Consider the following 13738-nt stretch of genomic DNA (forward strand, 5'->3'; position numbering starts at 1 on the left):
TCTCACTCAAGGGTCTCTTTATTTACACACTGGGCTCTAGGGCTGTTGACCGTAACTCAGCAGCAGTCGCCTTAGTAGGTGGGGAGACAGCAGTTAGTCCCAGCTCAGTTACCCTTGTCTCCTTGTACAGGTTTTTTGAGCAGTTGTTGTGAGGGTTTTTTCCGTAAGCTTTAATTTTTTAAATAACTTGCCTTTCTTATATTTACTAAGTTCATATGGCAGTAGGATACCCGTGCCTCCAAAGCTCTCACAATACTAAAGATAGCTTTCAAATGCAAGGAGTAGCTAGGAAGGAAAATAACAAGGTAGATGTTTGCTAATCAAGGGAGATGTCACTTTATTTTTAAAATGTTTTCATGAGGTACATTCACTTAATACTAGGTAATCATACTAGTTAATGCAATAAATATTGTTTGCTCCATGTTGTAGGCCAGCTACCCTTCCCCTATCGTATACTTTAGTTAATAGTTTTCAACCTTGGCTGTTCATTAGAATCAACCCAGAGAGCTTTCAAAAATCTCATTGATTACAACTTTTCAGGAGCATATCTGTCTTAATTAGGTATTTCTGATTAAAAATACACAACGCCCCCAAACCAGTCAGGGTAGCTTTAGAAGAGGAGATTTATCATAAAGATGCAGGGATATAATATGTCTTGGAAACTTCAGTGAGGCAGCGTAATTGGATCTCATGAATGACCAGAACTGAGAGACTCAGAACCAAAGATCTTCGGTCTCTAGGTCTTTCTTTTCTGTGTCTCTGCCTTTCTTTGTGTCTTTGTCTCCAGGCCTCTGTCTCCCTTCCTTCCTTAGCCGGGTGTGTGCTGCAGCTCTTCCGCCGTATGACCTTCCTGCCGCTCCTCAGTGGCTGCACTTCTGTGCTGTGCCCTCCTCCCTCCTTCTCCTGTGACAGGCATGCAGGTGTGTGAATGTGTTTCCCTCTCACTGTCTCTGGAGCATGTGTGCTCTTCCTTGTTCTTCAGGTCTTTGGTACTCTGTGTCTTCGTGGGCAGGCGTTTATGTCTTACTGTCTTGGTGTGTGGGGCTGCGCATGGAAGGAAGTGCTCTCGAGTTCTCTGTGTCTCTGATTCACAGCCAGTATCTGTGATTATGTGTCTCTGCCAGTCTGTCCAGGTGGTTTCCCAAGAGTTTATCTGTTCTGTGCTCCTGCTTCTCTCTGTCATCTCTGCAGACTTTATACTTGTTCATCAGAATATAATGCCCCAAATTGGTTTCTCTAGTCCCAGAGGCCTCAGAACTTTGTATCTCCAAGGAATCACCACCTTTCCACTTGATGTGTCTTAATTTGAGTTTGTTTTAAAAACTTGTGGCTTTGAAATAATTTTAGATTTACGTAAGTATTGCAAAGATAGTACAGTTTCCTTACAGCCTTTACCCAGTGTCCCTTAATGTTGACATCTTAAATAACTGAGGTACTTTTATCAAAGCTACGCGGTTAACACCGGTACAATATTATTCACTCAACTACAGACCTTACTTGGATTTTACTAGTTTTTCTTAATTTGAGTTTTTAAAGAAGGGACTATGGCGCAGTTAGCATTCACTTTCTAAATGTGGCCCAATCTGTGGAGGGAGGGATGGGGGCTGATAATGGCTGCTAAGCCGTCTTTCTGTGCGGGCACGTGCACAGAAGGGGGGGGGCACGTGCACAGAGGCGGGGGGCACGTGCACAGAAGGGGGGGCACGTGCACAGAAGCGGGGGGGGGGGGGGCACGTGCACAGAAGCGGGGGGCACGTGCACAGGAGCGGGGGGCACGTGCACAGAAGCGGGGGGCACGTGCACAGAAGCGGGGGGCACGTGCACAGAAGCAGGGGGCAAGAGCTGAGCACCCTTCAGGGTGTCCACCAAGTGTAAGTTGACAGTGAGATTCATCCTGAGTATTTTTACCTACATTTCCTGCAAATAGGAACAGTTTTGGGGTATGATTACTCCGAATTGATGAAAACAAGTTTATTCTGTGAAATATGTCATTTAATTACCAATTAAAGCAATTTTGCACTAAAGGACTTTAGCATTTTTGGCAGATATTTATATTAACCAGAGAAAGTATTATCTGCTTTTATGTTTATGGAAATTATAAGTAGGTATTTATTAATGCCCTTCATTAATTTTTAAAAAAATTTTTCTACAAAGTCTTATTTGAACAGAAGTTAGAGTAGAAAAATAAAGATGGATTCTCCCCCCCCCCATAATATGTTAAAATATACATGGCTGTAAATGCTTCAGACGTCTTTAAAACTTTAAAAATGATTATTTTGTAATACCAATAAAATTTTAAGAAGCTTTGAGATTTAGTTTACATCCCTTGATATCAAATACTTGAGCTTTTTTTTTATTGCCAAGTAATAGAAGAATTCAAGTTGTTTCCCTTTATTCTAATTTTCTTAGCAAATATATAACTTCACTTTAATTCTTACTTCATCTTTCTTAGAGGCCTGCTGTCAGGATGATGCTTTATTATATAATTTAGCATAGTCAGGCAGTGTAATATTGATTATACATAGCAGATGGGAAAATGTGTAACTTATCTACGTGGTGTGAAACAACCAAAACTTAAATGGGTTTTGTGCAAATGTATTTCTCTTATGGATAAAATAGTCAATTATTTCTTATAAAGTTTCTCTTCTTCTCAACTTTGTTGCTTGGTATCTTTAACATGTTTCTGTAGTAGCCTGTCAGCCATCAACTGCTGGTATAAAAGCTGCTTTTCAAGCGAATCAGCCAAATTTCTTGGAGGTTTTTAAAATTATGGTAACCTAGTGTTGTAATTGCCCTGTACCTTCATGTGACTTAGCTTAACCTTACTGCTTTAGCTCGGCAGATATCTCAATAACATTAAGGAACAGAGGAGATGATGCCTATAGAGCCAGTGTGTACGGTGACTCTATAATTGTGCAACAGCACATCAGCATGGATGGAAGTCGATCTTATAAACTGAAAAGTGAAACAGGTTTGCTGTGAATTTCTCTTTATTTCATATAAAGTATTAGTAAACATCCAGTTAAAAAGAGTTAAGTGATTGTGCTGGTATCATTGAGAGGACACTTCTCATCTCTTGAAACTGCTTTCTTGCAAGAGGATTGGTTGGTTGCATGTATGTGTACACACGCGTATATATCCGTACATAGTTGCTTTACCACAGGGCATTCTACAGCAAAAGCATGATTAGCAGAATTTGGGTCTGTTTGAAACAGGCTGTGATAAGTCATTTTGATCTCACTTGCAGACTTCCTTTCACCCCCATAGTTGCTATCACATGTGGAAAGAGAAAGTTAGCCAAAGGTAGAAAAAGACATAAAGGAAGAGGAGGTGGGTGTGGAGAGTTACTAAAGAGACAGATGAGAAGGAAAAGGAAATGTTTAGCTATAGGAAGAAGAGAAGCACCTGCCGCTGCATTTGTGTGCTTCTGCCTCCTGCGTACTTGTGTCATAACAAGTGTGTCACCCCAGTTCATTCAGATGTGTGTATGTGCAGTGGTACCTTTCTTGATGACATCAGGAAAACTAGTTAACATTTATGTTTATAAATAATTGCTCATTTTAAAAAGCGTATTATTGCCCTAGAAACAGTCTGGTCATTTTGTGTTTCTCATAACTAGGCACCGTGGTTTCCACTAGGAAAGAAGAACTGATTGGAATTCTTGATCATTTTAACATACAGGTAATTGCTAAATTTGTGTTTCCGATTAATAAACACAACTGGTTACTTTTTTGTGTGGTTTCATTTGTGGTGTGGAAAGAATTTAAATGGTCTCATATAAGTAAATTGACCACAGGACAAATGTATTTAACTATTGTTAGTGAAGTTCCTTAAAGCTTCCTAATTCAACAGGAACCTTCAGTATATAATATAACATCTTTAATTTGACAGAACACACAAGAATATCTTGTCTATACTAGTATGTACCAAAAGTTATGTTAATAAAATTTATGTTATAAAGTTTCTTTGCTTTCTGCTGTCCAAGTCAGAATAGCATCATAGCTTCCTAAACTCAGTTGCTAAATTTTTGTAGAAAGGAAGTTTATTCTAGCCATATAAAGAAAGCGTTTCTTTATGTATTTTGGAGTTATTTCATCATACCTATAGGAGACAAGACTTGAGTCCATTCTGCTAAGATACTTTGACTGAATAATTGGAAATGGGGCTCATATTATAGTCCTATAACATTAGCACTGGAATTGTCTTTGGAGGTCATCTACTCTGGACCCTTTATTTTGTAGGTGAGAAACTGGGAGCCAGCAAAAGTAAACTTGCACTTACAGTTGTCTAGGCGTGGGTACTGGTGGAGCCTGCCTTGGGATCCAGACGTCCCTGTTCCATTCTAATGCTCTATCCATTGTATCACGCTGCCTTATTCCAGGATTAAGAACACCAAGAGTAGTCACCAAGGAAAAAGAATAATTATGAGTATGGGTCTCTTTCCCAGTCTGGTTTAGAACAAGTTGTCCAGAAAAACTTTCTGTAATGGTACAAATATTCTGTATTATGGTGTCCGATGGGGTGGCCACTAGCTACTTGAGCAACTGAAATGTGTGACTGAGAAATCAGATGTTTTATTGTATTTTACTTAAGTGTCAAATGCTGCATGTGGCTAATAGCTTGCATATTGGGCGGCACAGGTTCAGAAAAATAATTAGTAAAATCTGGAGAAAAGCAGATACAGCAAATAAATTTGAGACTAGAACACAGGTCAACTTGCTAAGCAAAATCAGGAAAACCAAAAGTTAGAGTGTGTGGATTCACAGGTGTTGGGAAAGTCTCGAAGGGCATCCAGTGTAGTATCACACTGCATGCTTACCCTGTGTGCAGTCTCCACCAGATGTTCCTTCAGCGGGTACTTGAGTGGGTAGTAGTGGGGAAATGACCTCTTCCTGAGGCTGCTGATTCCTTCTGTAGGTGGCTGTATTTATTAGAAAGTTGTTGTTAATGGGAAAAGTTGAATAAAGTCAGTTTCTCTAAGCTCCCACTTCCTTGGGGAATATAAAATATGTTTCTTTTCTATTGAAATATTTGAAGATTGTTATCATAACTTCATTAGTCCTCTTCTTGTACAATTCATTTAACTAAAGGTTCAAGTTCATTGATCAAAATACGGAAGGTCTAGAGCTACACTTGCTGAGTAACCACTAACCACGTGTGATGGATATTGAGCCCTCAAAATGTGGGTAGTCCAAATGGAGATGTGCTCTAGTATGAAGTACACACTGGAGGTTGAAGACTTAATGCAAAGGAATGACTCAGTTTTCATACTGATTACATGTTAAAATGATAATATTTTAGATATATTAGATTAAAAATATAATACTAAGATTAATTTCACCTGTCTCTTTTTATCTTTTTAATGTAGCTACTAGAAAACTTAATTATATGTGTGGTTTGCATTATATTTCCATTGGACAGCGCTGGCCTAGAACTACCAGGAGGAAGGAGAGTGTTTAATGTCTTTAAGTACCTGATTATATTTGTCCCCTGTGCCTCTTCTTACTTTTTCTCTGAAGTTTACCTGTGTGTGCTTGCCTTTTGCTTACTCCAGGGTCTTGATGGGTAAAGCTGCCAGATTTTTAAATAATCTCTGGTGTAGTATAGAAACTAGGAACCCCATTTCAGAGGATGTAGAAAAAAGAACATGAACTTTGGTGAAGCTGTTAATCCAAAGCTGGTGATAAAATGTCTGTCATTAAAGCGAGTGCACTAGGTCTTAGTTTTAAGAAGTCAGATACTGTGTGAAATTAAGATGCCATACAGACCTTGTTAAAAAAAATACGTGGCAATCAGGGTCTGGTCTACCTATATAATGAGAAAAAGGTGATATGTAGAGGTTTCTTTATAACTGCATAAATGTTTTTTATCGTCTTAGAAGATAAGACCCAAAATCTTGCTTAACAGAAAGGTTTTCACCAGGGGTATACTAAATAAAGTACAGTCAGTATTTTACAGATGGTAAAATGAAGGAGTTAAGCATTTTTTTCCTTTAGAGTGGTCCTTCATGTTCTATACCTTATAAACAAGATTATTTTCTAACATATAAATTACTTTGTTATTAACACCAAAGATATAAATGAAAAATGAACTTGAATCTTTTTGAAACAAGTTGAATTAAAAAAAATTTTTTTTTCAACTCCACTTTGAACTGTTATTATATTGTTATTTTAACTGTACTTTAATTTGTTAGCCAGAGGTCGTTTAATTCAAGTAATGGCTTATTTAAAATGACTTCTCCTTCAAAAGATAGAAATGATCCCAGTATTTCCATTTGTTTTACAATATCCTTATGAAAAAATGACAGGATAAGAAATCTGAAGAACTGCTGTACAAAAAATAAACAATACTTGTCATTATAGTTCTGATTAGAAGTAACTGAGTTGGACTTTTTGTATTTAGTTGGAGGAAATAACTAACTTGCCTGCGGCTACATAGGAGGTTCAGACAGAGCCAAATAAGAACCCAAGTCAGCTGACTCTCATGCTAGAGCTCTTCCAGCTCTGTGGTCTGATGGTTGACCAGTAGCATAGGAGTGGTACTCTATAAAACCAGTGAAAGGAATGAAAACTTTCTAAAAAAACACACTTCTTTTGAAAGTTCTTGTGCTTGCGCCCTCATGTAATGGCAGAATATTTAATTTTGGCTGTAGTATTGATATTTATTTTAATATAATGAAATTTTGAAATAGTTTCTCTCTCTTAGATCACTTGTAATGGATATTTTAGTTCATTTCTCTTTAAGGAATTAAAATGAAATATTTAAAGATAATCGTTTGTTTGTTTGTTTGTTTGTTTCAGGTAGATAATCCAGTTTCTGTCTTAACGCAAGAGATGAGCAAGCAGTTCTTGCAGTCTAAAAATGAGGGAGACAAATACAAAGTAAGATGCACTAAAGTAAACATAAACCTAACCAGAAAGAATACATTTATAGATTAACATCTATACTGAACATTAATCTTGGTCACATAGTAAATATCGAGGATTTTTTTAAGTCACTATTTAGAGTAATGTTGTAGGACTAATTTAGGAACTTGTTAAGTAAGACGGAAGTATAATTTTCTTGGTAAATCCTTGCTTTAACTTCTTTGCTTTTAATTCTGAAAGAGAATGAATTCTAAAATTTATCTTAATGGAAGTACAAGGGAATGAATTGCCCAAACATACATAATAACTTTTAAATGTTAGATTATTTTAAACTTTTTTTTTAATTTATTTATTTATTTATTTATTTATTTTTGGCTGCGTTGGGTCTTTGTTGCTGCACGCCGGCTTTCTCTAGTTGCGGCGAGTGCGGGGCTACTCTTCGTTGTGGTGCGCGGGCTTCTCATTGCGGTGGCTTCTCTTGTTGCAGAGCACGGGCTCTAGGCGCGTGGGCTTCAGTAGTTCTGGCACACGGGCTCAGTAGTTGTGGTGCGCAGGCTCTAGAGCACAGGCTCAGTACTTGTGGTGCACGGGCTTAGTTGCTCCGTGGCATGTGGGATCTTCCCAGACCAGGGCTCGAACCCGTGTCCCCTGCATTGGCAGGCGGATTCTTAACCACTGCGCCACCAGGGAAGCCCCTATTTAAAACTTTTTTAAAAGCCAACAAAATATATGACTACTACTACAGCTTACAGTGTGACTTTTGAATGGGTTTTGGTATTCCCTATGCTAAAATATTATGATGCATTAAGATCAAGGATACTGGGACTTCCCTGGTGGCACAGTGGTTAAGAATCCACCTGCCAATGCAGGGGATATGGGTTCGAGCCCTGGTCCGGGAAGATCCCACATGCCATGGAGCAGCTAAGCCCACACGCCACACGTACTGAGCCTGCGCTCTAGAGCCCGCGAGCCACGACTACTGAGCCCGTGTGCCAGAATTACTGAAGTCCGTGTGCCTAGAGCCCATGCTCTGCAACAAGAGGAGCCACCATAATGAGAAACCTGCACACCGCAACGAAGAGTAGCCCCCGCTGTCCGCAATTAGAGAAAGCCCGCGTGCAGCAACGGAGACCCAATGTATTTACTTGCTTAAGTATGTTTTTAATGTCTTTTTACATAATTGGTCTAAAAGTTTTTAGAGACCAAATTCTTCTTTTTTTCATAGTCCCGTGGAAGTTTACAAACTCCTAATTGTGTTTTTCTTGTTGTTGATATAGTTCTTTATGAAAGCAACCCAACTGGAACAAATGAAGGAAGATTATTCATACATCATGGAAACAAAAGAAAGAACAAAGGAGCAGATAAATCAAGGAGAAGAGGTTTGTAAACACTTAATGCAGTTATTTTAGAGATCAGTCAAATTCCTGTAGTACTTATCGGGTAAATGGTATTGTAAAATTATATACCTATATATCTATATATGTATATCTATATAAAACTGGTAACATTTTTATAGTACTCTATCAGCTATAACAAGTGTGGTTTTTTACATTCAGGGTATTTATTAGCCTTTACTTTTTTGTTTTATAATAATGGGTATGTCTATATCTTAATTCTTCTATGAGGCTATAAAATAGAGGACAGGGCAGTATCTAACATACTTATCCCTTGGTTCCACAATAAGATATCACTAATTCCCACTTGGAAGTAGTTTAAAAACTATATTTCTTTTGATGGGAAAATAAGCACAAGCCTCAAGTTGGTATTAAACATAATATGCATTTATAATTATATACGATAGATAACTCTTTCATTACATTGGTAAAATGTTAACATTCTTTAAGCACTGATAGCTTGGTAGCAGCTGTCACATTAGTATTCACCAGCTTGGCAGCCATGTGAATGTGCTTGAATTTGAAATCACTCAAGCCAATGTGACTTTTTTACTTAGAGTTGTTTTTACATCTGCTATAGTTTGTTCTTGTACTTTCTTCTTCTGATTCTTGAAGAGCAAACCTTTGTTTGATAATCAGAGACCTCAGAGTTATAAGGCTTATGTTTCAGCTGTTCATCCAGTACATTAAGTGCCACCAATTTTTGTATGATTCTGTATCTTTTTCTTTTGTCACTTAGTCAGTTTTATACAGTCAGTTGCTTTCAGCAACTTTTTAGCATGTTCTTTTGAGATAGAATTGTATTAATGATTGACCCAAGTCAACTTTATTAGCTGTTACACTGACCTTTTTACTTCAAGTTTTTGAGACATACATATTTAAAATTGGGTTTATAGCTATATGGTTCATTAAGTGAAAACTGAAAAAGCAAAGATGAGTATATTTATTTTTATTCCCCACATTATTTCTTCAAACCTGAGGTGTGTGATAGTGTGCAAGGATGTACTATAAACCACAGAATTGATGATGGAGTATCAGTGTTATCGGAGTATCAAAGTTATTGGAGTGTCAGTGTTATTATTGGGGAAAGGAAATATTGTATATTCAAGCAAATGTACATAGTATATATTAACATCTATTATTTTAAAAACAATAAATCAGGACTTTGAAGAAACTTGTTTGCTTCAGACAGCTTGGTGTTTAAATACCCACTTTCTTCACGGTACACTTTGTCATAAGCTACTGAAGATACTTTGTTGGTGAAGTTTAAGAAGCACGTCCCCACATCATGTATCAGAGTTGCTTATGCATAATATGCACTTGATAGGAAATTGTTTCCTAATTAATTAAATGCGCTATAGTCTCAAAATAAGCTCTGGATTTGAATAGTTTAATCTTTAAGAAGTAGAATGTGACCTAACACAACATTGTAAATCAACAATACTTCAATACAAATTAAACAAACAAACAAACAAACAAACAACCCCAAGCCAACAAAAAAGGATACAGTGGGAGATACAAATGAAAAAGTCAAAAAAAAAGAAATAGACCGTGAAGATTAGAAACTGGAGGTCATTCAGCCATCCAACACTAAGTCCCTACCGCGTGCCGGCTAGCATTGTGCTTTGGCCATGACCGTATAATGGCACATACGTACCAGGGTTCTTGGGGTCATACACCGAACTATTCAGCAGAAAGCAGATGGTGGATAATTGACTATGGGGAGCACTACTAAAGGAGTGAAAGATTAGTTTGTGCAAAAGCACTTAATAGGATACTGGCAACAGGGGTTAGGGGCAAGGCAGGGGCAGTGGGAGAGGTATAGCTGTTAAGTAAGTAATGTCTAAGGTAAGAACTAAAGGGTGAATAATACCAGGCAAAGGATGGCGAGAGTGAGGAAGTGTGTTCCAAGAAATAAGCGTGAATGGGGTCTTGTGCAAGAGAGCATGTGGTGGTTTTAAACAGCTGAAAGAATTCTACATTGTCTACAGTGGAGAACACAATCATGAGAGTTAAGAGGCCAGATGATGGAAGACCTTGTAAAACTTAAGGGCAGTACAACACATGAAAGTGGATGGCTTGATTAAATGTATATTTTCAGTAGATCACTCTGCTGCAGAAGAGAGTGAACTGCTGTAAGGAAAGAACAAACAGAGAGATCACTAAGGAAGGTATTACCGTTGTCCAAACAGATGAGGATGATGTAAGTTAGGGTAGTGGCAGTGGTAATGTAGAGAAGAGCTTTGAAATGGTTTGGACCAATGTTCTGTGGGACAGGTAAGGTAGTGGTGAAAACAGAAGCCAGATTTGTGGGTCTGAAAACCAGAGAGAGAATTGAAGAGCTAGAGATAATTTTCATGAAACTTGGATGGAAAGGGAAGATGGCTTTTAGAGGCAGAGGTGGTATCCAGGGGTGGATATTGGTGGTTTTGTTTGTAAATTGGAAAGATAAGTAAGTAAAGTTTTAAATGTGGTCATGGAAAGGAGTCAGTGAGGAGGATTAAGTGGAAAAAAGATGAAAAAGATGGGATGAAAAATCAACTACTTTAGACCTCTTGAGAAGGCAGAAGGGGGGTGAGTAGGATCTAAGTAAGAGATAGGAACTGCACTTAAGTATAATGAAGCCACCTCTTCCATTTCAGCAGGAGGAAAAGACTGCTTTAGGTTTGTATATAAGGTTGTTGAACACTGGAGACGGTTTCTTTCTGATAGCTTCTGAGTTCTGTGAAATAAGCATCAGGGAGAATGAGTAAGGGATTAGGGTGGCAGTTATGTGAGGTTTGAAGAGAGTGATAATGGATTGAAATAATCCTGAAGAATGGGAAAGTGACTGGGATAGGGAAGTACACTAAGATCCATAGTGAAGACCCTAGTTGAACCTGGAAACCATGAATGAAGAGGAGAGGCCGTCTACCCAGGCGTGCAGCTTTAGAAGCTGTTCATACGTCACTATAGTTGGTTTTTGCTTTATTGATTAATTACTAAGAGAAAACTTGGGTAAGAAAAGATGTAACATTTGATTTTTAGAAATAAATTCCTTTTGAGCCTCTTCCATTGTCATTGGAATGGATCCTGGGTATACTTCGCCCAGAAGAGCAGTCCAGTCTGTCTGTCAGGTAGGGGACTGAGAGAAAATGAGACGCTGAGTTTTGTCTATACTTGTGTGGTCTTGAAACTGTTATTCCTGTGCGCTTCTTCATTTGAAGAGTATCTGGTCATTTTTATAGTGCAGAAATTAACAAAATGATTGCACTTAGTAAAAGTATACCAAAGAACCAAAAATATTTTGTATTTTTGCTTTAATTAAAGAAGTCATTTCCTAGCACATCTTTTTCAGTACTTGTTTAGGCAGTATTCAAAAGAAATACATTTGCAGAAAGTCTTGTCTCTTCAATGTTGGTAAGAAATATATTCTTTTTTCTTTTTTTAAGCGACTTACTGAACTAAAGCGCCAGTGTTTGGAGAAGGAAGAACGTTTTCAAAGTATTGCTGGCTTAGGTACCATGAAGACCAATCTGGAATACTTGAAACATGAAATGGCTTGGGCAGTGGTAATTTTCACTTAATTACTTATTCACACATATTTGTAATATACAGAATATACTTGGTTGTAGTTAGTCTTATATGTGACTTTCTGTATAATTTCTTTTTAGGTCAATGAAATTGAAAAACAACTGAATGCTATCAGAGATAACATCAAAATTGGAGAAGATCGTGCTGCTAGACTTGAGAGGAAAACGGAAGAACAGCAGGTAATTATATTTTTTTTATACAGAGGTAGAAGTTGGTTGAGGGGTAAATAAAGAGAGTAATTTTCTGTTGAGGGTTTCCATATGGACCTTTGTACCACAGAGCAGACCCGCTCTTTATATTTACCTTGCCATTCTCTTTTTAACAGCTTTATTGAGACATGATTCATATACCATATAATCCGCCCATTTAAAGTTTACAGTTCAGTGGTTGTTTTGTATATTCACAAGGTTGTACAGCCACCACTGTGGAATTTCTCTGCTGTCATGCTGGAAGTAGATCTCCTAGCCTTTTCTTTCTTTATAGGAGCCCCCGTGTACTCAGTGTGACTGACTTACATCTTAGTATTTTGTTCTACTTAGCTTACGAGCTTCTGGCTCCCAGGCTTAGTTGTAGTACAGGGTGTAACCTTTCCCACCTTACTTTTTCCTGTCTACCCCTAAGATAAGCAGGTCAGTCTTTTTCCTTTTAAGGGTTATGACATTAATCCGTGAAAGGTAATAGATGACTGTGTAAAAGTAACAGAAATGGTGAAGACAGTACATTTACTTAGTGACCTCTGGGCTGAACTTCTTATTCCCTCTTCAGGTAGTAAATGGAAATTCAACCCCACCCACCTCTCTCACCTTAGATTTTCATTTCTGAGAGAATATTCTGAAATTTTCATTCAATTCTTCTCAGCTTCGTTTCTTAGCTTGTCATAGGGGAAGACCTTGTTGCTTTCCTCTTTAGATACTCCCCAATCTAAAAGTGAAATCCAGTCTTAGTAATAAACACTCATTTTTTTTTTTTCAAGTGGGGAGAGGAAAATCTTGAGGTTCGATGATATTTAGTTCTGTGGCTATTTGCTCTACTTAAGTATTTGGCCAGACTATGTAGTAAATGGTAAATTTCTGGAGGGTTTGGACTATCTTGTATTTATATCCTTCCCACCATGTCTTACATAAAACCTTTCACATAGTTTATGCTTGTTTATTGATTATGGAATAACTATTGAAGGTTTCTGAAGAAATAGTGTCTAAAGCAGACTTTAAACTTGTATTAACCTAATTTAAACTGAAGATAGATGAATTCTATTTAGTTTGTATAACACCTAGACCAACTTCAATTTTTATAAAACACATAGAGATTATACTACTGATGTCTTAATAACAGAACTACACTACCATTCTATATAATGTTTCCTAAATAGCCTACATATTGACGATTCCCTAATCTGTATCTCCTAATCAAACTTTTATCCTGAGCACTTGGTTCAAATATTTGTCTTCCCATCTTTACCTACATGTTCCTGACACTTCAAACTTAGCATTTCTAGTTGAATAGCTGTGACAGAGACTTTATAGCCCACAAAGCCTGAAGTATACACTATCTGGCTCTTTCTAGAAAAAATTTGCTGATCTCTGATCTAAATAGTTCTCATATTTGTCCCTTCCAATCTATTCCTATTTTCAGTGCGACATTTTGGTCCCTAATTATTTTTGTCCCAGAACATTACATTAACTTCTTACTGACATCATCTCCTTTAATTTTTCCCTTTGCCTTGCCTTCCATGTGCTTCCAAAGTGATTGTACATATAGATTTACATATAGTTTCGTTATAGATTTACATATAGTTTCGTATCTTGTTTCCCTGTTATCTAGAGGATTAAGTTGTAAGCTGATCATGGAATTCAGAGCCCTTCTACCCCTTCATCTCATCTCCCACCACTACCCTCTCAGTTCAAG

General features: G+C 37.5%; 1 protein-coding gene across 1 annotated transcript in view; it reads left to right on the top strand.

Annotated features, from left to right (window-relative positions):
* The window catches only part of SMC6 (structural maintenance of chromosomes 6), a 76038-nt gene that overhangs the window by 15826 nt on the left and 46474 nt on the right, over positions 1–13738 (top strand). The window contains exons 5-10 of the mRNA XM_036872878.1: positions 2835–2971; positions 3620–3681; positions 6801–6881; positions 8144–8245; positions 11692–11811; positions 11914–12012. Coding sequence (XP_036728773.1) covers positions 2835–2971; positions 3620–3681; positions 6801–6881; positions 8144–8245; positions 11692–11811; positions 11914–12012 — 601 coding nt within the window. The remainder of the gene's footprint in view (positions 1–2834; positions 2972–3619; positions 3682–6800; positions 6882–8143; positions 8246–11691; positions 11812–11913; positions 12013–13738) is intronic.

Source organism: Balaenoptera musculus, chromosome 13 (assembly GCF_009873245.2).
Source record: "Balaenoptera musculus isolate JJ_BM4_2016_0621 chromosome 13, mBalMus1.pri.v3, whole genome shotgun sequence".
In the NCBI taxonomy this organism is placed as follows: domain Eukaryota; kingdom Metazoa; phylum Chordata; class Mammalia; order Artiodactyla; family Balaenopteridae; genus Balaenoptera; species Balaenoptera musculus.